General features: G+C 48.6%; 1 protein-coding gene across 3 annotated transcripts; it reads left to right on the top strand.

Annotated features, from left to right (window-relative positions):
* Window positions 1–1,526: 1,526 nt before the first annotated feature.
* Window positions 1,527–24,189, top strand: DOK5 (docking protein 5). Of its 3 annotated transcripts, none has more exons than XM_077187290.1 (8): window positions 1,527–1,755; window positions 12,233–12,340; window positions 16,422–16,536; window positions 16,624–16,743; window positions 17,633–17,783; window positions 20,237–20,372; window positions 21,665–21,813; window positions 23,596–24,189. In XM_077187290.1, exons 1-8 carry the CDS (start codon window positions 1,690–1,692, stop codon window positions 23,708–23,710), a joined length of 960 nt encoding a protein of 319 aa, XP_077043405.1. In that variant the 5' UTR covers window positions 1,527–1,689; the 3' UTR covers window positions 23,711–24,189. The 3 variants fall into 3 exon arrangements, with proteins under 3 accessions (XP_077043405.1, XP_077043404.1, XP_054500462.1); XM_077187289.1 differs by having other exon boundaries at window positions 1,528–1,755; window positions 17,594–17,783; XM_054644487.2 differs by having other exon boundaries at window positions 1,530–1,755; window positions 17,594–17,783; window positions 21,693–21,813.
* The last annotated feature ends 890 nt before the right edge of the window (window positions 24,190–25,079 follow it).

Below are 25,079 nucleotides of genomic sequence, written 5' to 3'. Positions count from 1 at the left end.
TCGATAACCTTTCCCAACCTAAATGATTCTTTGATTCTGTGACCTGAATAACTATGGGCAGCTCTTCCCCACAGCCCTGAGCTCAGCCCAGCCGGGGCTGCTCCCCCTGGTGTGCTCTGTGCTGTGTCCCTGCTCTGCCGTCTCTGCCGTCCCGTCTGTGATTTCCACCTCAGGATAATTCCCAAAGTCAAAGCCCAGAGCCTGGCTGACCTCCTTGGGCCGTATTTGTGGCTCTATTAAAAGCAGTTCTGCAGAGCTGAGCAGTCCCTTTTCCAGGCCATGGTATTTATAGCCTGGCCCTGGCAGGTGACCCGTGTGGAGCCACCGGAGCCCCTCTGCTCTGCATCTCCGGAGTGCCTGGCAGTGTTTGTATGTTCTTGGAAAAGGAGAACTTGGAGCCACACAAGGCGATCCCAGGCAAGGTCTGTTCTTCCTGCAGCCACGCATTGCTCATAGAAACCCAGCTCAGGCTCCGGGGACGCTTCCCCGGCACGGGGCAGCAGCTCGGGTTACCGTCCGTCGTCCTTGGGAGGGGATTCCGGAGAATCCCGCCTGAATTCCAGGTACCCGAAAGACTTTCTGGGACAGGCACTTCGCTCCGGCTGGGCGGTGCGGGATGGGCTGAGGGTGCGGGCACGGAGCAGCGGGGGCCGCACAGGGAGTGCGGGCAGGAGCTGCGACAGCTCTGTCCCCGGCCCGGAGTGCTCCGGGGCGGTGCGGGAAGGTGCGGAACGCTCCGGGGCGGTGCGGAAAGGTGCGGGACGGAGCGGAGCGCTCGGGGGCGGTGCGGAAAGGTGCGGGAAGGTGCGGGACGGAGCGGAGCGCTCGGGGGCGGTGCGGGAAGGTGCGGAGCGCTCCGGGACGGTGCGGGACGGAGCGGAGCGCTCGGGGGCGGTGCGGAAAGGTGCGGAAAGGTGCGGGACGGAGCGGAGCGCTCGGGGGCGGTGCGGGACGGAGCGGAGCGCTCGGGGGCGGTGCGGGAAGGTGCGGAGCGCTCCGGGGGCGGTGCGGGAAGGAGCGGAGCGCTCCGGGGCGGTGCGGGAAGGTGCGGGACGGAGCGGAGCGCTCGGGGGCGGTGCGGGACGGAGCGGAGCGCTCGGGGCGGTGCGGGGCTGTGCAGAGCGCTGCGGGCTCGCTCCGGGAGTGGAGCGGATCGTTCAGAGGGCGGTGCGAGGCGGTGCGGGGAGATGCGGGGTACTCGGGGGCGGTGCGGATCGCTCCAGGAGTGCTGCGGATCGCTCCACAGGGCGGTGCGGGGTGTTCAGAGGAGCGGTGAGCATCGTTCAGAGGGCGGTGCGGGGCGGTGCGGAGAGATGCGGGATACTCGTGGGCGGTGGGATCGCTCCAGGGGCGCTCCAGGGGCGGTGCGGTCCCTCCCGGGGCGGCGCGGGGTGTTCGGAGGGGCGGTGCGGTGGGAGGTGCGGTCCTTACCGGGGCAGTGCAGTCCCTCCCGGGGCGGTGCAGTTCTCCAGGGGCGGTGCGGTCCTTACCGGGGCGGTGCTGTTCGGTTCTCCCGGGGCGGTGCTGTCCCAGCCGGGGCGGTGCTGTCCCAGCCGGGGCGGTGCGGTCCTTACCGGGGCGGTGCTCTTCTGTTCTGTTCTGTTCTGTTCCGCTTTCCCGGGTGCGGCCGGCGCTGCTCGGCCATGCGGGCGGGCTGAGCGGCGCCGCCGCCGCCTGTCCCGGGCGAGGATGGCCTCCAATTTCAACGACATCGTCAAGCAGGGCTACGTGCGCATCCGGAGCCGCCGGCTGGGGGTGAGTGCCCGGGAGAGCCTTCCCAGGGCTGGGCATTTTGCTGTTTATTTCTTTTCCCCTGCCACTCCTTTGTCCTCTTTTTGCAAGCTGAGCTGGGTGGGTTTTTCCGCAGGAAACAAAAAGATGAGGAGAGAACAATGAAGGCACCTGCATATGCGTTATATATAGGTGTGGATGGATATATTTATTTTTTCCTCTCTCTCCCGTCGGCAGCCGGGGATGCTGCGCTGCCTCCACCGCCGTCCCTTGGCTCCGGGAGGGACCCGGGGCTGGGGCCGTGCCCGGGGCTGGAGTGCGGGAGCTCCGGGCAGGGCTCAGGGTGCGGGAGCTCCGGGCTGGGCTGGGTTGGGGGTGCGGGAGCTCCGGGCAGGGTTGGGCTGGGGGTGCGGGAGCTCGGGCAGGGCCGGGCTGGGCTGGGGTGCGGGAGCTCGGGCAGGGTTGGGCTGGGCTGGGGTGCGGGAGCTCGGGGCAGGGCAGGGCTGGGGGTGCGGGAGCTCCGGGCAGGGCTGGGGGTGCGGGAGCTCGGGCAGGGTTGGGCTGGAGTGCGGGAGCTCGGGCAGGGCTGGAGTGCGGGAGCTCCGGGCAGGGCCGGGCTGGGCTGAGCGCCCTGGAGCCGCTCCGGTGCTCCTGTTCCTGCTGCCACTCCGGGTTTGGGCTCCTCCGTGGGACGGGTGAAGCTTTGCGGTGTTTTCGGGGCGTTTAGAGTCGCTTGAGCTGCATGGAATGCCAGTAAAATCCCTTTCGGTGCTGGTGTAATACCGAGGTTATTTCCAGGCCGTTCTGGGGCCTGTTCCCGGCTCCGGCTGTGCCGGGAGAGGCAGGGCAGCTCCCCGCAGGACCTGGGCTGCCGTGAGCTCTGAAATTCCAGGGCTGCTCCTCCAGCCCAGGGCTCCCCCGAGCCCCCAGCTCCCGGCAGGGAAGGACCGGAGGGCTCCGTGTCCCTGAGGGAGCCTGGCCCCGGGGATGCACCTGGAGGGAGGCTCCGTGTGTGTATAGAACACTTCAATTGGTGTATCTGCCTCTCAGGACCGGAAAGAAACTGATTTATTGTGTTTATTAAACACTGTTGTGTTGGCAGTTCAGAATTTGCTCCTTTCGGGGGAGTGTCTGTGGTCCTGTGAAACCCACTGCAATTACAGTTCCCTTCTCTTGCTGTACCCATTGTGGGCAATGACTTCTCCTCCACAGTTTTGGAACTTGTGTGGTGCTTTGGAAACAGGAATGATTGAGAAGCCTTCCATCAGGCTGGATTTCTCATCCCTGCACTGGCAGGCACAGCTCATTCTGTAAAACCACGAGATTCTGTGACATTTTGAGGGAATGTCATTGTAGTAAATTGGGCGCAATTGTGTCCTGATTCAGCCTCATTACTGAGCACACATCAGTGTTCAGTTTGCTCTGGTGTAAAGGATGAGTAAGATTAAAGTGTGATGCATTTCCCCATGCTGTAACAGCAAGGCTCAGTGAAGGTCTGAGTAAGGCTTATCCAACGCCACAATAGCTGTGAATGCTGTCAGTGCTGGTGCCTTCCTTTACCAAGGCTTTCCAGACCACTCTGAGGGTGCTGCTGCTGAGGAAATGCTGGATGCCCTCTCGGGATGTGCATGTGACAGCTGTAAAGGACTCATTTCTCTCCCCCCTCTACTCAGAGCACACTGGGAGGTGCTTCTTCAATCGACCTTTTTAAAAGACATTAAAAGCAAGACTTGAGTCTCCAGCCTGCTCTCCCTGCAAAACTGATGAGTTGGATGTGGTATCATTCAAAAGAGCATTATCTGAAATATTCTTTCTCTTCTTCATGGACCTACGGCCTACAAAGTGTAGGTTTGCTGGCTTGTTGGGGTTTTTTATGGACCATACACAGGTTATAATTCAGGGCTGCTGAGTTTGCAGCTTTGGGTAGTGTTGGCCCACGACCCGAGAGCAGATGTGGCTGCAGATTCTTCCTGTGGCATTTTCTGTGAGCTGCTCCCAGCCCAGTGCCCTGATGTGCAGAAATGGGTAATTATCACCAGTCTGGGGTCTCTAGAGGCAGGGCTGGAGCCTGTCCCTGCTCCTTGGTGTCCCTTCCTCCTGGCTGCAGGTGTGATGGGACACCTGGGGCTGGCCGAGCCTGAATTCAGTCTCACTCAGTGGCTGCTGCCAGCTTGGCTCCTTCACAGGGTGAGGAATTGATTTAAACAGATTGTTTTTGCTTTTTGTTATTTGGTTTTTTTGGGTTTTTTTTAACAAATTATTTTGTTATTTTGTTTTTGTTTAAACAGCCAACAGGTTGTTCCTGTGCTGGGGAGGGCTGTGGGACACCCAGGTGCTAGAGAGGGAAGAAGACACTTCAGAGTATAGAAGAAAAACTTTCAGACAACTTCCCCATGCTGTGAAAGCATTAGGAAGGACCAGGCTGCTGCAGCCCCTGCAGGACCCTGGTTAATGAGAGGGAGGGATCTCACACTCCCTGCTGTGTGGAGGATGTGGGTGGGAGTCACTGAAATCACTCCCTGTGCTGGTGGCACAGCTGCAATCAGAGGCTGCATCCATCTCCAGGCTGGACGCAGCCCCTGCCCGTGCCTCTGTGGCAATTCCATCTCCAAGGGAACTGGGAGCCACCAACTCCCTGCAGGAATGGCTTTCCTGAGGAGCTGGGGTGCAGGTGCCACATCTGCAATGAAAGGGGAGCAGAGAAGCAGCTTGCCTGAATCCCAGCCTCTTCTAAAGGAACGTGGCAGTTCTGGAAGGCCCTGCTTTGTAATTCCAGAATTGAATTTAGGCTAATTAGCTTTGCACCTGAACTCTTGCTGCGTGCTTCAAACGTGTGAGTTTAATTGAATATTATTTAATAGAATAGTTTCCATAGCAACATTTGTACCACATGTGTCTTCTGCAGAGCCAGGTTTATTCAGGAGAAAGCTCCCTCCTCCTGACTCTTGCCATCCTTATAGGGAGGAGAATCACTCCCCGAGCCGGTGGTGTGGGGCTGGTGTGTCATCAGCAGTGACACACAGGAGCCTGTGTGCTGGGAAATGCTGACAGGGCAGGAGCAGCTCCTCCCAGAGTGCTCCAAAGCAGGGAAAATCAGCTTGGCTTTGGGAGGAGGGATTCTGCCAGGGGCCACCAGGAGCTGTGCCTGGGGAGGGGGACCCTCAGGGCTTTTGCAGCTGGTGGAAGGGTTTGTATCAGTGCAGGAAGCAGGGCTGGTGCTTCATGGCTTCTCTCTGTCTGACAAGTCCTTTTTGTGCTCGTGGTTTTCAGACCATGCCTCATTCTGTGCTACAGGTGTGACCTTTCTGAGGGGGAGGGCATCGTGGAGATGATGGAAAATCTGTTCTTGGCTTTCCATTTTTGGGGTGGGGGGATGTGAACACACCTGAGCTTTCTCTTTAGGTTGTGCTGGCTCAATTAAAAATACCAATTAAAATCAAAACAGGAGCAGATCTTTGAAGTGGAGGGGTTTGCAGCGCTGCTGAGCGTGAGGAGCTGCACCAGGGAAGTGTGTGCTGGTTCCAGGCTCACTTTTTGGGTTGCACTCCCTGTCCAGGCTGAGCTTCCCCTTCCTGTGTCCACTGCTGGGCTCTGGTGGGAGATGTGACTGCTGGGACTGCAGCAGTGGAGCTGTTCCCTCCCTGGTGTGACCCTGCTTGAGGACAGAAATGGGATCTGTGGGGGTCAGGTTTCTGTGCTCGAGGGGCCTGGCTGGCCCAAAGCATCTTCATCACATCAGGGGGAAGGAATGTGGAGTCAGGGGTGTCCTCCAGCATGAGGGCACTCCTGGGCAGCCCCTGTCTGTGGGGGTTTGGGGTAATTGAGCCCTCAGCTTGTGGCAGGAGGGAGCTGAGGCTGCCACAGCTCTGCAGCCAGCTGTTGGCTCCCAGGAAATGCTGAAGTGCTGTCAGCAGTGCTCAAGTATTTCTGGATTGATTAAAAAACTCATTAAAAAGAAAATAGTTCTCGGTGTTCTGGATTGCCTGCTTTGCTGTGATGAGTGGCTTTCTGGCAATATTAAACTTTCACCTGAAAGGAGGAGGGTGTGGAGCCTGCTGTGTCTGTTTGAGTGCTGGGTGAGGCGTTCCCTGTGCACGGTGGCCAAGGCTGAACTGGGAACATCCAGCAGTTCTGCCCAGGGCTGTTCCCACAGGGCACCAGTGCTGGCTGCACACCCTCACTTCAGATGGGAAAACTTCTGTCTCGTGCCTAGGAATTCGGAGAAACTCCTGCACAAAGCCCAGGACTCGTCCAGTTCAGCAGAAAGGTTTGGGTGTGGAAAGCTGCAGAGAGATTGGAGCTCTCGGGGTTCGCTGTGCTCGGTGTTAATTAAAGTGAGTGCTGTGCAGCCTCATGGAGCAGCCTGGTGCTGCACGTTGCCTGTGCCATGTACTGTGACAAGTTCTGCACAGCTCTGGTGCTGTGAAACCCTGTGGGAGGAGAGGCAGAGTGGGGGAGAGACAATCTGCAGGACTGGAACCATATGGTGGGAGAGATTTGGGGCTTGAATCCATGTGCCAGCAAGTTGATATGAGGATTTCAGAGCCTGGGCTGTGAAAACTGGAAAGAAGAATGATGTAAGGCTGGGGGAAGGGGGAAGAGAAGGGAAAAAGTTGCCTGTGTCTCCATTTGAAGCAGCTTTATTAATAAAACTCTGTTCACCTCTGCAGCTCCTTTCAGTCTGGGAGTTGGAGAGGGGGAAAAACTGAACAGATTTCTCAGGCACCAAGTGCAACCTGCAGGATATTAATGCCCCTGGAAATTCAGAGTTCTCCCGAGCTGCCAGATAAGGTGTTAGAATATATTCACAGATATTAAGATTTCTTATTGCTTGGAGCTTGTCAGTGGCAGCAGGGATGGGATCCAGAACATTCCAGGGGAAGTTGGAGCATTTTCCTGGAGCTGATGGGGGGGGAAGGATCCCAGTAAAGGCCAGGGCAGCTCCCTCTGGGCACTGGGGCAGAAAACCCTTTGGGTTTTGTGTGGCACAGAGATGGGGGATGAGAGGCCAGGTCTGTGTCTGTTGTGGGGTTGTGAGGGTGCCCAGGATGAGGTGAGAGATGAGAATTTGACTCCAAGTTCTCAGAAGGCTGATATATTTATATTACATTACATTACATTACATTACACTATATTATACTATACTATATTATATTATACTATATTATATTATACTATACTATATTATACTATACCATACTATATTATACCATACTATATTATACCATACTATATTATACCATACTATATTATATTATACCATATTATATTATACTATATTATATTAATTGTACATTATATTATACTACATATTATATACTACATATATACTACATGTTATTATATATATTATATATTATATAATATTCTAAAACTATACTAAAGAAAGAGAGAGGATACATCAGAAAGCCAGAAAGGAATGAATATAAAAACCCATGACAGACTTAGAGAGTCCAACACAGCTGACTGTGATTGGTCGTTAAATTAAAACAATTCACATGCTGGGTAAACAATTCTCCAAATCACATTCCAGAGCAGCAAAACAGGGAGAAGCTGAAGCTTCCCAGGAGAGGAAATCCTGGCAGTTTCTGGGATTTTTCATGAAATACCACAGGGACGTGTGTCCTGATGGGGTCAGCCTGGGCTGGGGGATCAGGGTGCTCTGCCTGCCTCTGGAGGAGGCACAAGGAGGTTTTGCAGCTCCCATGGTGGAATTACATTTTGTTTCTTTTGGTGTTTGACTCGTGGGGACAGCACGGAGTGATGAGGGTTGTAATTTGTTCCCAAAGAACCCCCCCAAAAGCCAAAAAGAACAAACCTCAGAACTATTCCTGGTTTTCCCTCAAAACGTTATACAGACCATGATTTGGAGTATGAAAGTCTTGCTTTGATGGTGGCACATTTAGGAGGAGGAATGGTTTTTTTGTGCTTTCCAGCCTGTTTTCAGATAAATCACCTTCTGTGTTCTTTGGAGGATGGGCTTCATTTCTGAAGTCAATAATTCCAAATGTTTCCACGGGCTGAACTGACTCCTAAACAAGGGCCTCTTACCCATTTGCTATCCTGTTTAAGATATATATTTTATTGTAACAAGTTTAAAGCAAGTCTGACCCTTTTTCCTTTGTCCCTAACTCTTCCCTGACCTGCTGGTTGTGGATCCTGGCTCTCTTTTCCCTATTTCCTCTTCCTTTGGTAGAAAAATCTGTGATTTCTGACAGCCCCAGCCGTGCCAGGTGTGTCAGGGATGATTGCACAGGCAGTGGAAGAGAAAGGAAACCTGATTATAAACAGGTGAAATTTACTCTGTGGTGGTTCTGGAGCCCTTTCATCACCAGCTCCTTTCCCAGTGTGAAATTCTCCCTCTGCTGTGCAGGAGCATTGCCCTGCAGTGAGATCAGGGATAAATAACATTTTGCAGAGGCTGTGGAAACACTTGAAAGAAAGTAACAGATGCAAGGGCTGCTCCTGAGAGTGACATCTTAATTTGAGCCTGACATCTTAATTTGGTGTTTGTGCAGCTCCAGGAATGCTGGGGAAGATGGACTGTTCCATTATCTTTTTGTCTGGCTTCATCAAGGGCTGTCAGAAATGCCAGCGAGAGTTCAGGCTGTTGAAATGAATATTGGTGGGGTTTTTGTTTTTGTTGTTGTTTTACTGATAATGTCACTTGTTTCAGTTCAGAAGATCAATAGGGTAAAAGGAGTCGTACTTCCCCTCAGTAATGTCAATGTGAGAGGTTAAATTGTCCCTTTACTTGCCAAGCAATGTTTGTCTGGGGAACTCTCAATGAATTCTCTGTGTCTGGCAAAGGAAAATTTCCTGTGGATGTGTCCAGGAAGGTGAGGGGGGATGTTTGCTGGTGCTCTGAATTAAAGTGTTCTGAATGGGCTCATCCCAGTGAGAGGCAGAGCCCTGGCACGGTGCTTGTGCTGAAACACAAGAGGCTCTTCCCTGGTAAAGGGAGGAGTGTAAGGCTTTTAGAGACATTTTTAATGCAGCTTTCCCCAGTTTGGATCTTCCTAAATGGGATTGAACTCCTGAACTCTGCCTTTAATTAGCTGGGGACATGAGAAATTCATGTGAGCTGGGTTTGTCCATGGAGCAACCTGGAAAAGGGCAGGAGGGCTGCAGGAGCCTGGGGAAGGGGGAGTTCTACCAGGGAAATACTGCCCCTGCAATCCTTGTTTCATTCAGTGGCTGACTTAAAGTGCTTCTTTAGGTCAGTATTGGTCCATTCATCTACATCAAAAGGAAAAAAAAAACCAAAAACCAAAAAACAAAACACCAAATGAAAAGGTGCTTTGTGTCCTGAGGAGCCCAGAGCTGGACACAGCACCCCAGATGTGCCTGATGGGGCTGGGCAGAGGGACAGGACCCCTCCAGATGTGCTGAACAGAGGGGCAGGACCACTCCAGATGTGCTGAACAGAGGGGCAGGATCACTCCAGAGGGACAGGACCCCTCCAGATGTGCTGAACAGAGGGGCAGGACCACTCCAGAGGGGCAGGGTCCCTCCAGATGTGCCCAGCAGAGGGGCAGGGTCCCCCCAGATGTGCCCAGCACAGGGGCAGGGTCCCTCTCCCCCTGCCAGGGCCCAGCCCCGGGGCAGCCCAGCCTGCTGGCACTGCCTGGCAGCTCCATCTGCTCCTTCCTGCCCATCCCTGGGCATTCCCGGCTGCTCCCCGGGCACCGAGCTCTGCCTGCAGGGGCAATGGGGGAGGAATGGGGTGAATTTACCTGGTGCTGAGACAGGGCTCACCTGCACGCCCGGAGCTGTCTGCAGGGCCGGCAGGGGCTGCATCGATCACAGCAACGCCGCTGCTGCTCCCTGCAGCTCGCAGCTGCTGCCGGAGGGTGACAGCGGCCGGGAGTGGGAAGCCATTCCCATTATCCCATCTGCTGAGGGATGCTTGCAGGGTGTTTGTCACCTCAGCTCTGCGGGCAGCTCCTAACAAGCATCATCACCTGAGTTCTGCAGGTGTTTTATCCTGTTTTCAGGTTGGGCTGCTCAAGGGTGGAGCAGCTGCAGCCCTTCTGCCGTGGCTGGCTTTGGATGCTGCCAGCTCAGGGCTGGAAAAATTGCTTTACTGGCAGAAAGAAAGGGTTTGTTCCTGTGCAAATTCTGCCCTTTTTTTGGGATCTCCTTAAAATTTCAAGTCCAGCTCTGAAGTACAACAAGTGCAGCTCTGAAATGCAGCCCCTGCAGATATTTGTGTGCTGTGGGGGGATGAAAAGCTGAGTTTGTGAGGGAGCCCAGGCTGCACCCTGCTGTAGCAGGAGTGTCCTTGGCAGGGCTGGGGTGGCTGTCACCCGGAGCATCCCATGCCCTAATTAGCGAGCTGTTAATGAGCTGCAGCAGTGCCCCATAGCCTGTGGAGCTGGAGAATCAGATACTCTGGCACACAGGAATCATTGCAAACCCTGTTCTGCAGCTCCCTGATCCCACACTGGGCTGTGCCATGGCTGGCCCAGCAGAGCTGCAGATCCAGCTGCAGATCCAGCTGCAGATCCAGGATCCAGCTGCAGATCCAGCTGCAGATCCAGCTGCTGGCAGCACCAGCTGCCTGCCCAGAGCCCAGCTTTGGCCTCAGGGAAGCCTTTACTATTTCTCCTGCCCGGTTACAGTCCCAGGCTGGTTCTCTGCTATCCAGTTTCATGCCCAGAATTAACTGTGCCCTTGTACAGAGCTTAGCAGATGTTCAAGGAGCCAAACCTGATACTGAGCTCCAGCCTGGCTGGTTTTTTTCAGCTCTCCCTGGCAAGGGAGGGTTTCTGCTGTAAATGTTTCTTGGCTCTTCTTTTGGAATGGCTCTTCTCTCCCCTGATGGCCTTAAGCAGCCCTGAATTATGACCTGCTCTGTGTATGGTCTGTAAAAAACCCCAAAAGCCATCAAGCCTGTACAAACCCCATTCTTTATTCACATAACTCCTTTTTATACAGTTTTACAGACCTCATGTGTGACTCCAATTGATCAGGAGCTTTCTTGTTAATTACTTTATTGGTCACTAACAAGTTGTTATCCTGTATTGATTGGTCACTCAAACCCCAATGTGGACATGCAGGAAAAGTTGTTTGTGAGGGATAGTTTTCATTTTTCCATCTAATGGTGTAAAAACTGGTTGGTTTTCACCCAGGAATAGGTTATTATGTTAACAAACTGCTCACACCAGGATTGCTTTAGATGGGAACTTGCACAGTGCCAGCTTGCCTTAGAGGGAATGACAGCCAGAGCAGGCCTGATTTTATGAAGCCTTTCTTGATGGGTCAGGGCACTCTAATGCAGATTTTAACTTCTAAATTCAAATCTCCTATTCCTTATCATGTGGAATATTCTATTCCATGCTTACTGGGTGGAATAATTCCTGTTTCCTAGATAAGGAGGAGCATTTTAGGCTCTAGGAAAGGCAGGGTTGGTGGTTCTGTGCTCAGTGAGGAGCTGAGGATGCCGGCTCTCCCTGCCTCCCTCATTTCCAGGGTGCTCCAGGGTCTGGGTCTCCCCCAGGGCAGCAGCCCCTGGTTTCAGATTCCCTCTCTGCCTGTGAATGTTCTCAAACCCCAAAGCTCAGGCAATCAGAGGAGTTGGTTCTGCTTTACTTAACCACATTAAGGATTAATATAAGGATTAGGGATTTCTAAATGTTGAGGTTCATAGGGTGTTTCAGGGAGAAATTTGGTTTAGATATTCTGTTTTTTAGTGGGATTGATAATGAATTGTGAAAGAGTTGGAGAGATATTTTGTGGTATTGGTTAATTATTTACTGGTAAACCAACTAAATAGGTTGAGAATGGCTTTTCTGGACTTGAAAAAGTAAAATAAATGGTATTTGATGGCTGGGATGCTGTGATCACTGAATTTGTGCTGTGAACCACTTGCTGAGGGCCTGTCTGGTTATTTATTTTTTGTTTTCCTCTTGAAATCCCACTGGTTTTGGTGGCAGTTTGGGTTTATTTGGAAGCTGCCAGGTGCTGCTGGTGGGGAGTGGGCTGTGAGCAGTTGGCAGGGCTGGTGATTCCTGCCTTTATAGGCAGGCAGGGTGAGCTCAGCCGAGAGCTCTGGCAGCACCACAGCTCTGAGGGGGCTGCAGGGAAAGGTGGCAGGAGCTGGAAAAAGTGGCTTTAAAACCACCCTGCACAGAGCCTGCCCCAGATGAGTTGGGTTTAAATTCAGTTCGACCCTGGGAGCAAAAGTGACAGGATGGCCCTGGGTGCTGCACTCAAATAATCTGCTTTTTTCACTGTCCATCATTCAGTTCCTGCTCCCTCGTGTTACCCTTACTCACAAAATGCACAGAGTTTACAAAACAGAGAATTCACAAAAATCCTCCTCGCACACAGGAATTTCTGGACTCAAAGAAGGAGGATGGAGCTTCCCCAGCAGTTTGTTCTTGTGTTCCCTCTGAATTCCTGAGTGTCCACAGCTGATTGAGGATTTCCCTGCTCTGTGAGTGTTGGTGATGCTCAGGTCAGTGCAGATGCCAAGTTCATTCTTTTGTGCCTCCAGATTTACCAGAGATGCTGGCTAGTGTTCAAAAAGGCTTCAAGCAAAGGGCCCAAGAGGCTGGAGAAGTTCTCAGATGAACGAGCTGCTTACTTCAGGTGCTACCACAAGGTAAGGCACGAGCTTCTCTCCAACCTTTATTGCTTGATTACTTTTATTACTTACGAAAATCTAAACCTTTGTGTATTACTTAGCCTGAAAATTGAGTTTTTTTTAAACTCTTAAGGTCCTAAACCTCTGTGTGTGTTTTTATTCAGTGGAGGCAAAATAAATGTTGTTTGTAGCAAATATCTTGCTAAGCAGGTGAAAAATTACTTAATTTTGTTAAAGCCTTTCCTCTCCTCAGCCCTTTAAAATCACACCTGAAATACTTTGCAGTGGCTCCTGCTCTTCCTATTTACAGGAGCAGCCATCCCAGGGAATGTGGGAGTTCCAAAGGCCCCTGGAGGTTCCCATTTTCTGGGATTGTGCCTCTGTGGGAAGACAGGGGGCAGCTGCAGGCACGAGGGGCGTTTCCACAGCAGTGAAAAGCTCTGCTGAGTTCTCTGGTATTTACAGAAGGAGGAATTTCCCTGCAGCCACTGCTCTGGAGTGAGGCACAGCTCCTGCTCACCTGGGGGTTTCCATGGGGCCTTCTCCTGGGCATGGAGGTGGAAATAAGGAAAATAAGGAACCTTTTAATTCATCACCATGATTGTAGGCAGAAACTGAAGGCTGGGAATTATGGGCAGAAACTCCCAGGAGCTGGAGGCTGCTCTGCACCCACCCTGACAGGGATCTGGGAGGAAATCCAAGGAATCCCTGCCTCTGAATGCCACAGAACCTGGCATTCATTGGTCATCAAACCTTGGCTTTTTTCTAATAAGTCAGGCCCAGAAATAATTCACATTTCTATTAGGCACCTTCAGAAATAATGAGATTTTTCTCTTTGTTGTGGGAGGGCTGCACAGTGTGTGTAAGAACTTCAGCTCTGTGTCAATCACTGCATTTATTTTATGATAACTATTTAATATTATTTAATATCATTTTATCGTAATATTTTATTATAACTCTGTCGATTATCGACGCAAATCTGTGTTTTTCCCATTGAGTCAATGCAATATATGAGCAGCACCTTGGGTAAAGGGTATGAAACCCAAGGGGAGCCTGAATGAGGCTGGAATTTCTTCTCTTCTTTGACGAAATTCCATGGCTTAGCACCTGTTTGCAGGTGTTCAACACACAGCAGCCTGGATGTGCAGAGTAAAGCACCATGGAAAGCCTCACTGGCTGCACGAAAATCTGAAAACTGAGTCCAGGTTTTCATGAAAATCTGAAAAAATTGAAAATCATGATAAAAAACCTGAAAATCCCACAGAGGGATATTTGTTTTAAGCCAAGTTTTGTCCCTGCTGAACACTTACTTCATTTCAAACTGTTGCTTCTCCTACCAATTGAATTTCTGGATCTCTCTGGCAGCTGATTTGATGGGAATGAACGATGAGCAAAGTCCAAAATCAGTCCCTGAGAACTAACACACAGTTTCAGTGTGGTTTTTATCAGAACTTTGCCAATCACGTGGACAGGACCTCAAAGGTCACCCAGTTCTTCCTCAGGGCCACCCTCCCTGTCCCAGGCTGCTCCAAACCCTGCCCAGCCAAGCCTTGAACGCTTCCAGGCTGATGAGAAGTGGGAAAATTCTGGTTTTTGATTTGGATTTTGAGTTTATTTCCAGGCAGAGAGGGAGCTGAGATATGGGGTGTGGAGGGAGGTTTAGAGTCATCAGCTCAACAAACTGACAGGGCTCCTCTATTTCTAACAAACCTCCCTGAGAGGGAGCTAATGGATATTAAATGGCATTTCTGGGCAAAATGTGCTCATTTGTGAAGAGCACAGGTGGATAAAAACGCAGGTGGTGTGGTTTTTTTTTTTTAAATAAGCCTTGTAAATGTGTGAAATTTAAATGTGAATGGTGGAGCTTCTGAGAGTATTAAATATGAGCTGCTGGGAAAAGAGAACTTGTCCCTGCTGCTCTGTATGAGGCTGTAGCTGAATGATTCTGATGGAAATCATAGTTAATTATTGATAAAATAATTGATGACATAAAACTATTGATAAAATAATTGATGACATAAAATTACTGATAAAATAATTGATGACATAAAATTACTGATAAAATAACTGATGACGTAAAATTATTGATAAAATAACTGATGACGTAAAATTACTGATAAAATAACTGATGACGTAAAATTATTGATAAAATAACTGATGACGTAAAATTATTGATAAAATAACTGATGACGTAAAATTACTGATAAAATAACTGATGACCTTTTGGAGAGTCCCAAATGTTTGCATTTGAGTTTGTCCTTGTCTGCAGCTCTGCACAGGGGCTGAGGCTGGACATCCTCACCACTGCAGGTGCAAAACAGAAATAATGTGTAAAACAGAAATAATGTGTAAAACAGAAATAATGTGCAAAACAGAAATAATTCTTTTGGTGCAGTATTATTAACCTTTAAATCCTTTCTCATCTAATCCTGCTCTATTTTTTAAAAGTGGAAAGGTGACAGTGCCCTAAAATAAAGGTCATGTGGGAGCACTCAGCTGGGGCTTATGGAGTGAACTGGGAATTTGCATACACAAAGCAAATTGCCCACATAATTCCTTTGGTCCCACAAGGGAGGGAAAATAATTAGAATTCAGGCTGCAAAATACGCACAGAGTTGCTTTTCAGGTGAGTGTGTCTGATTTTCCCTTGTTAAAAATAAATAAGCAACCACAAATTGCCACATTCTTGAACAAAATAATACTGGAGGAAGGAAGAAATTCTTATTTCTTTTGCCTTAGTGATGTGCCAGAAGAATCCTCAATGTCCCAATAAAAACTGAGCTAATTGTGTCCTGCTGGCAGGAATACACTGAGCCCTCAAGGGGCTGAGTTTTAATCTGGTTGCATTAATCTTGCCTTGGAACAGCAGGAGTCATTTAAACTGTCTTTTCTGCCTGCTTATGGAATAATCCATTTGGAAAATTGGATTGTGGAACTTGTAATTGTTTTCCAGGCAAAGCTGTATCATTGGCAAGTGAAATGTTTCCAGTCTGACCACTCTGCTAAGGAGGAGCTGTTGAACATTTATTTTAATGATTGCTGTCACTGAGCTGGGAGTGAGGAGTGAGGCACCAGGTTCAGGGCTTTGGGTGTAAAAGCTATTTTTCCAAGCTGTTGTTTGGTTGCCAAACAATGAACTCTGTTTCTGAATCTTTAACACTAAAACACTTTCTGATAACGAAAACTGTGATTTTATTTTGCTTTTTCTTTTTTGAAGTGGACCAGTCCAACAAATCCTCAACTAACAAATCCCTCAATAAAAAATAATACAGAGAGCAGCTGTTCCCCACTGCTCTTCCCCCGTGCTGGAGCTCCACATGGGTGAATCCTTTGGGTTTCCATCTCCACCTCTGTGGTTCTGCTGGCCCAGGCTGGTGTTTCTCCTGCCCCTCGTGTGCACATTGCTCAGGCTGCAGGGAGCTCTGGTTCCACCTTTCCCTTGGCTGCAGCTCCCTGGGGATGGTGTCACACTGGTGTCCTGGAGAGCTGGAGTGTCACCGTGATGTTTTCTGAAAATCCCTTGGCCAGGGTTTTTCTCCTGAGAAGCTGAGAAGCCTCAGAGGAAAAGAAAAAACAAGAATTATCTTCTGCTGTGGAATGCAACAGGTGCATCTGGGATTGGTCTCATGTGGTTGTTTTTAATTAATGGCCAATCACAGCCCAGCTGTCTCAGACTCTCTGAGAGTCAGGAGCTTCTGTTATTCATTCCTTTCTATTCCTTGCTGGCCTTCTGATGAAATCCTTTCTTCTGTTCTTTTAGTATAGCTTTAATATATAATTTTCTTCGAATATAATATAATATATATCATAAAACAGTAAGTCAGCCTTCTGAAACATGGAGTCAAGATTCTCCTCTCCTCCCTCACCCTGGGACCCTGTGACCATCCACCACCCTGCAGGACGTGGCTGCTGCATGTCCCAGGGGAAGGTGGAGTTTCCCACTGAGGCGATTCCTGCCGGGGCTGCATCTCCTCCCTGCCACCCACTGCCTGCTGCTGCTGTCCCACCTTCCTCTCCCTCTTCCTCCCCTCTCTCCTCCCCAGGAGCGCACAGATCCCTGCCAGGCTCCTCGCTCCCATCCCAAATTGTGCTTTTCCAGGTGACGGAGCTCAGCAACGTGAGGAGCATCTCGAGGCTGCCCAAGGGCGCCAAGAAGCACGCGGTGGGCATTTATTTCAGCGATGACACCTCCAGGACCTTCGCCTGCGACTCAGGTGGGCCCAACGGCCGCGCTCAGAGCGCCGCTTGTGGGACTGCAAACGCGATGTACCCACACGCAGATTTTCTGGGCATTTGTGCAGAGCTTGAGGCAGATGAGTGGTGCAAGGTGCTGCAGATGGAGTGCCTGGGAACACGAATTAATGACATTAGCCTTGGAGAGCCTGACTTGTTGGCATCTGGAGTAGAGAGGGAGCAGAGTGGTAGGTACAGAAATACTGACTTTTTGAATTTTTTTTATTGCGTTATTTTCAAGCCCTTTAGACTGTACATATGGATATTGGAAATACAGAGGAGCAAAACTGGGTTTTTCCAAGCCCTCTTTGCTTGTTTTGGGGGGTTGGTTTTGGTTGGTTGGGGGTTTATTTTTGGCTCTTGCTACCAGAGATAATAAATAAGTTATCTAGAATTATTTTGGAGTAGCACTTCTCTTTCTCAGATCAGTTAGTTGCTCTTGGAGATGGGAACGATTTGTTGTGTGGGTTTTTTTTTTTGGTGTGATGTCAGTGGCTGAGGCTTTGTAAAGAGAATAATAAATAACAGTAATTGCATGCAAAACCTGAGCCCGTGGCTACTCCACTTTACTGTGCAAATGAGCTCATTACCTGCTCAGGCACTGGATTTATTCACAAATTGCTCACAACTTTATGAGCTGTTTGCAAATACCAGGATTATGCTGGTGCACTTCTCCTCAGGCTCTGAGTGCACACACAAATATTTGATGCCCTTTGGGCGCAGCATTTGACTGCCCCAAATACAATACGAGGTTTGCAGAGTCCCAGGGAGGAATTCTTGGTGTGGGAATGAATAGCTCCAAGTGCAAACAAAAGGGATGGAGAGTAGGAAATTCCTTGAATGAATATTTGATGCCCTTTGGGTGCAGCATTTGACTGCCCCAAATACGAGGTTTCCAGAGTCCCAGGGAGGAATTCTTGGTGTGGGAATGAATAGCTCCAAGTGCAAAACAATAGGGATGGAGAGTAGGAAATTCCTTGAATGACTTGCACATGTGCTGGGCAGGGATTTTAGACTAACCTTTTGTTTTTCTCCCAGAGAGATTCAATGTGTATTTGATGCCATCCCCTAATTTAGATGTGCATGGGGAATGTACCTTGCAGATAACATTTGAGAATATCTGTCTTTGGGACATCCAGAATCCCAGAGTCAAACTGGTCTCGTGGCCTCTCAGTGCCCTGCGGCGCTACGGGCGGGACCCAGCCTGGTTCACCTTCGAGGCGGGCAGGTAAGGTGGGCTTGGCTCCTCTCTGCCTTCCCCAAGGGGTTCCAAGGGTTTGGGGGCTCATCTGCAGCCAGAGGCCAGCCTGGACCCCCTGCTCCAAAAAAAAAATTAAAAAAAAAAAGCAATTAAAATGGTGAAACAAATGTGAATCCTCCCCCAAAAATACGAATTGAAATGGTGATAAAAATATAACCCCCCCCAAAAAAAACCTAAATTAAAATGGTGAAACAAATGTGAATCCCCTCCAAAAAAATGACTTGAAATGGTGATAAAATTAAAATGCTGAAACAAATATAAATTCCGCCTAAAAAACTAATTGAAAGAGTGATAAAAATATAACTCCCCCAAAAACTAAATTAAAATGCTGAAACAAATGTGAATGCCCCCCCAAAAAACTAATTGAAGTGGTGATAAAAATATAACCTCCCCCAAAGACTAAATTAAATGCTGAAACAAATACGAATTCCCCCTAAAAAACTAATTGAAAGGTGATAAAAATATAACCCCCCCCAAAAAACCTAAATTAATATGCTGAAATAAATACGAATCCCCCCCCAAAAAACTAATTGAAATAGTGAAACAAATATTACCCCCCAAAAGCCAAATTAAAATGCTGAAATAAATATTAATCCCCCCCAAAAAAAAACTAATTGAAGTGGTGATAAAAATATAACCCCCCCCCCCCAAAAAAACTAAATTAATTAAATTAAAACTAATTAAATTCCATTTCCTGATTGGGAAAAGAATTCCCCCTAAAAAACTAATTGAAAGAGTGATAAAAATATAACTCCCGCCCAAAAACCAAATTAAAATGCTGAAACAAATGTGAATCCCCCCAAAAAAACTAATTGAAGTGGTGATAAAAATATAACCCCCCCCAAAAACTAAATTAAAATACTGAAACAAATACAACCCTCCCAAAGCAATTACAATACTGAAACAAATATAAACATCCCAAAGAATTGCAATTAAAATACTGAAACAAGTGTAACCCCCCCTTAAAAAAATTAAAAGTCTGAAACAAATATAACCTCACCAATCCCAATTAAAATACTGAAACAAATATGCCCCCCAAGCCCAATTAAAATAGTGAAACAAATATAAATACTGGTTAAAATACTGAAACAAATCTACACCCCTAAAAGAATGCCAAATAAAAATAGTATTTATTGTTTCAAGGGGAAGACAAAAGTCTGCAAAACTCATTAAAAGTCCAAAAGGGGAAGACAAATTAATCCTGCCTGACACAGATTCCAGAGAGAGCCTAAATATAAAAATCTGGGTTTGTGCAGGAGCTCTCCAGAGCTTTTGCACGTGTGGAGGAGCAGCTGGGTGTGTCAGTGAACAGGCACAGGCACAAATGATCCCCTTTCGTTTTTGCCTTTTTCCTCTGTTCCCTGAATTCTTTGCCCGTCCATGTGTAGCTCTGTGGCCTCTGTTGTATCAGTGGCTGCTTTTCCCAGTGGTTTTCCATGGCTTTTCCCTGGGCAGAAAGGCAAATCAAATTCCAGAGCTGCAGGTCCTGGGGGACAGGGCTGTCTTGGTTCTTGCTGGGAAGTTGAGAACAACTCTCAGAGATATTTCATGGACAGAGCACAGCCAGTGCCAGGGGGCTCCAGAGAAGGGGCTTGACCTGGGGGGGATTGCAGAATTGCATCACCACTTGTCCTCCTAATTAGTGCTTTTTATTAATTATGTTAATTCCCTAAAGCCTAGAAAATGTCCTCACCCCTGTGGGGGTGGCTTTTGTGGGCATCTTTCCACAACTGCCCCTGGAGGCCTTCTGATAAATATCCACTTTGACATTACCTCCTTATTAAATGATCCCAACTTCCATTTCCTGGCTGAGAAAAGGCAGAAAACAGAGAGGTGGAAATAACTTTTTTCCATTTCCTGGCTGAGAAAAGGCAGAAACAGAGAGTGGCAATGACTTTGTTCCCTCCAGGCTGAGAAAAGGCAGAAACAGAGAGGCGGAAATAAGTTTGTTCTATTTCCTGATTGAGAAAAGGCAGGAACAGAGGGTGGCAATAACTTTGTTCCCTCCAGGCTGAGAATAGGCAGGAATAGAGGGTGGAAATAACTTTGTTTCATTTCCTGGCTGGGAAAAGGCAGAAACAGAGAAGTGGAAATAACTTTTTTCCATTTCCTGGCTGAGAAAAGGCAGGACCAGAGGGTGGCAATGACTTTGTCCCATTTCCTGATCGAGAAAAGGCAGGAACAGAGGGTGGCAATGACTTTGTTCCATTTCCTGGCTGAGAAAAGGCAGGACCAGAGGGTGGCAATGCCTTTGTTCCATTTCCTGGCTGAGAAAAGGCAGGACCAGAGGGTGGCAATGCCTTTGTTCCCTGCCGGTGTCCTCCCCCCGGTGTGAGGGAATTTTGGGGTGGCACGGGGAGGTTCTGGCTCCGTCTGGGCTGGACCCTCGCGCTGCCCTGGGCTGTGCTGGTGCCTTGCAGGATGTGTGACACGGGAGAGGGGCTCTTCATCTTCCAGACCAGGCATGGCGAGGCCATCTACCAGAAGGTGCACTCGGCCGCCCTGGCCATCGCCGAGCAGCACCAGCGGCTGCTGCAGAGCGCCAAGGACGCCAGGGTACGGAGGGCACGGGCAGGGCACGGGCAGGGCACGGGGAGGGCACGGGGAGGGCACGGGCAGGGCACGGGGAGGGCACGGGGAGGGCACGGGCAGGGCACGGGGAGGGGGGTCCACTCTGGGCACCCACCCAGACTGGGCTGCTCAGGGGGCTTGTTGTGCTTGTTGTCATAATCATCATTATCGGTGTAATTATTACTTAATTATTATTGATATTTTTATTATTAATAGTAAAGTAATTATGATACTTTGATTATTATATTATTATATTTAAGAATTATACTGTATATAATTCTTAAACTTTATTATTATTATTAAAATACTACTTATTAAACTACTACTACTACTACTACTACTAATTATTATTATTATTATTATTATTATTATTATTATGCTCAGTTATTAAATTCAGGGCAATATGTATAATTAGAATTATAGGAATTACAGGAATTCCTGCTCAAGGATAAAAACAACAAGGACACACACATTCCTCAGTGCTTGTGGGTGCAAAGTTAGTTTATTTATTATTATTATTATTATTATTATTATTATTATTATTATTATTATTATTATTATTATTATTATGATGCTAGATTGTAAAATGTAGGGCAATCTGTATAACTGGAATTCCTGTTCAAGGATAAAAACAAGGACACGCACAGTCCTCAGTGCTTGCGGGTGCAAAGTTAGTTTATTCAATACTATTATCATTATCATTATTATTATTTTTATTTTATTTTATTTTCTGTTATTTTATTATTATTATTAAATTCTGCTTGATTATAAAATTCAGGGCAATATGTATAGTTGGAATTCCTGTTCAAGGATAAAAACAAGGACATGCACATTCCTCAGTGTTTGTGGGTGCAAAGTTAGTTTGTTCAATATATTATTTATTATTAATTATTATTTTTTGTATTACTATATTATTATAATTATTTAATTCTGCTCAACTATAAAATTTAAGGCAATACATATAACTGGAATTCCTGCTAAAAACATTTCCTTATAAAATTCCTGATAAAAACAACGACACACACATTCCTTGATGCTTGTGGGTACAAAGTTAGTTTGTTCAATATTATTATTATTATTATTATTATTATTAATTTATTATTATTATTATTATTATTATTATTATTATTATTATTATTATTATTATTATTATTATTATTATTATTATTATTATTATTATTATTATTATATCAAATTCTGCTCAATGATAAAATGTGTGGCAATATGTGTAGCTGGAATTCCTGTCAAAAGCAATTGCTGGTACAGGCGTGCTGCAGGTGTGGCTGACCCTGTCGTGCCTTGCAGCTGCAGCTGAGGAGGAGCGAGCGGGCCGTGTCCCTGGGCACCGTGGTGCCCCTGCCCCGCAGCGCCTACTGGCACCACATCACCCGCCAGCACAGCACGGGGCACCTGCTGGGGCTGCCAGGTGAGGACACTGCCAGCTGGGCACTGCCCCGGGGGCACTGGGACACTGCCCTGACACTGCCCCAGGGTGGCACTGACACAGCCCTGACACTGCCCTGCGGGCACTGAGACACTGCCCCGGGGGCACTGGGACACTGCCCTGACACTGCCCTGGGGGGACACTGAGACACTGCCCTGACACTGCCCTGAGGGCACTGAGACACCTCTGACACTGCCCTGGGGACACTGAGCCAGCCCTGACACTGCCCCAGGGTGGCACTGAGACACTGCCCTGACACTGCCCTGAGGGACACTGAGACAGCCCTGACACTGCCCTGGGGGGACACTGAGACAGCCCTGACACTGCCCTGAGGGACACTGAGACAGCCCTGACACTGCCCTGGGTGGCACTGAACCTGAATGCTGCTCTGCTCCATGGAGATGGCACTGGTGGGGGTGACACTCGTGAGGTGGCACTCATGGGGTGATGCTCATGGGGGTGACATTCATGGGGTGACACTCAGCCTGAACGCTGCTCTGCTCCATGGGGGTGACACTCATGGGGGTGGCACTTGTGGGGGTGATGCTCATGGGGGTGACACTCGTGGGGGTGACACTCATGAGGTGGCACTCATGGGGGTGACATTCATGGGGTGACATCAGCCTGAACGCTGCTCTGCTCCATGGGGGTGGCACTCATGGGGGTGACATTCATGGGGGTGACATTCATGGGGTGACATTCATGGGGTGACACTCAGCCTGAACGCTGCTCTGCTCCATGGGGGTGGCACTCACCTGAACCCTGCTCAGCTCTCTGGGGACAAGGACATCCCTGTTTGGGATGGGCAGCTGGGGATGCTGTGGCCAGCAGGAGCAGGGACGGTTTGGGTGCCGTGTCCCCCGTTTAGGAAGGACATTGGGGTGGTGAAGCAAGGGCAGCACCCAGCAAGGGCTGGGAAGAGTCTGGAGCACAAATCCCGTGAGGAGCTGAGGAGGCTCGGGACAGACCTGCCCCAAACCCTCAGTGCTTTTTGTTCCACTCGGTTCCCCTCCTCTGCATGGCTGCCTTGTACTGAGAACCTTCATTATTCCTTTTGTGTGCTTGGTAAAGTTCACCCAAAACATCCCCCAGAACAGGGAAAGGAGGGGAAATAAAAGGAGATGCTCAGACCTCAGAGGAGCCGGCCCAAAGTCAGCTCCGTGGAGTTGTGTTTGTTTTCAGAATTAAAAACCCCAACAACAACAACAACAACAGCAAAAAGCCTTAAAGGAACAATTTTTCCCGGTTCTTTCTTTCCAACACTAGAGGGGGCAGGCGGCCCGTGGAAAGCTCCATGCAGAGCAGGGATGGAGGATGGAAGCAGCGCTTCCCTGCCTGCCCAGAGCTGTTCCATGGATGGGGCCATGGCAGGAGGAGCTGCTGGTGGCACCCTGGGCACAGTCTGTGCCCCCTTGATTAAATCAATCATTCAGCACGGAGCTGGCACGAGAGAAATAGACTGCAGGGGTACAAACCACTTGTTTTATATTGAGAAAAATATCTTGCTTGTTAGACTGGAAAAAAAAAGAACTAAAAGAGCATTTTTACATTTGAAATACAAGTCAGAACTTTGAAAAAAAAATTAATTTTCTTTTTATAAGTTTCTGTTCTGAAGGAAGGGGTAAAGAAAATCTGCGTGGGTATTTCTGAGCTGGAGCAGCGGATCAGGCGGGGTTGGACTGAATTAATTGATGTGTGTGTGAGTCCTGCCTGGGGTGCTGTGTTTAACTGGGCTGTTGTGTTTTCCCCCCTGGCTCTCTGAAGGTGTTCCCAGCCCCCTGCAGCTCCATGGCACCGAGAGCTTCCCAGGCTGCAGCTCAGAGGAGCCCAGGCCCAGCCTGGCAGCCTCTGTCCTCTGAGCAGCTGCCCTGGGCTGTGACAGGGCCGATGGCGACCGAGGCTGCACATGCAGAGAAGGCCAGGCTGGATGAAGAATTCCTGCAATGCAAAGGATTTTTGTAAACTTTGCCAAAAGCAGAAACGCTTCTGTGGATGTTGGGGAGAGGAGCCAAGCCACCAAACCCTCTGGTGTAACTTTTATATACACTGGACAGAGAAGAAATCACTCCCTAAACACTCCCACTGGTTTTGTATGATAGGTATGTTGTAAATATGTGAGAATCTGCTGTAGTGTGGTTATTTTGGCTCCTGACACCGAGTTGTGGCAATGCTTACCTTGAGTTATTCCCATTATTGTGAACCCTGTTCCTGATCTCTGGAATGGTGGCCAGTTTGAAGCAGCTCTTGGATACAATTTTTCCTGTTTGAAGACTTGATTGATTTCTTTTAAAAGAATCTCCTCTTCCCTGTATTTATTTCCATCTCTGTAAACATTGAAAATAAAAAAAGTCCCACGCAGTTTGTGGTGCAATTGCGTTGTTGGTTTTTTTTTTTGTCATTCAGTTAGCACAAGCTAATTTTCTTCTAGGACAGAATAATTGTCTGGGGCTTTGAGTTAAAAATAGAAGAAGGTAAATGCTGGATTTCCACATTCAGGAATGTTGTGGGAGCAGAGCTGGAGGGGAGGGAGGCTCTCAGGGAAGCCGAGCCCTGAGAGTGGTGCCAGGCAAATGAGTTTCTGCAGGAAATAAAATCAATCTGCCATCGTTGAGGGAGGTACCCCACAGTGCAAAGATAAACTTAATTAATTGTAAATAAGGATTATGTTCATCCCTATTTTTATCATAGTTCAAACATTTTTTTTTCTTAAATAAAGATCCTCCATTTTTTTCTTGATAAAGATTCAATAAAGCACTTTTTGCCTCCTTGAGGGAAGGCAGTGATTGAAGTGGGTTGGTTTAGCATTCATCTGAATGAAACACCTTTTATTTTTCCACCTTTCCCTGCTGTCAATGCTTACTCTTATAATTGTGTTTAGCTTTCCTTTCCCTTGCACCTTACAGCAGAAAAGCTTCATTAATATTTAAGCAGGTGAGCATCTCTAGAATTTGTGCTTGCAGGCAGGTTGGCAGTCAGTTAAAGGGTCACAGAGATAATTAATGAATTTGGGCAGAGCTGTACCTGAGCCCTGGTGCTGGGTGGTTTGGGGAGCCCTAACATCCCTGCAGCCCCGGGCCCCCAGATCAGGGCCAGGATGTGAAATCTGCTGCACTCGATAACTTCCACCGGGGCAGATTGATCCTCTGCTCCCACCAACCCTAATGAAGCATCCTCTGGCTTGGGGGGAATATTCTGCCCCTGCCACGAGCCCTGTAGTGTTTGGAGGAAAGCTGGTTTCAGACTGGAGG

The sequence above is a fragment of the Agelaius phoeniceus genome, chromosome 17 (genome assembly GCF_051311805.1).
Source record: "Agelaius phoeniceus isolate bAgePho1 chromosome 17, bAgePho1.hap1, whole genome shotgun sequence".
NCBI lineage: Eukaryota > Metazoa > Chordata > Aves > Passeriformes > Icteridae > Agelaius > Agelaius phoeniceus.
Note: the sequence above shows the minus strand (reverse complement) of the source record. Positions and strands in the feature narration are given on the sequence as shown.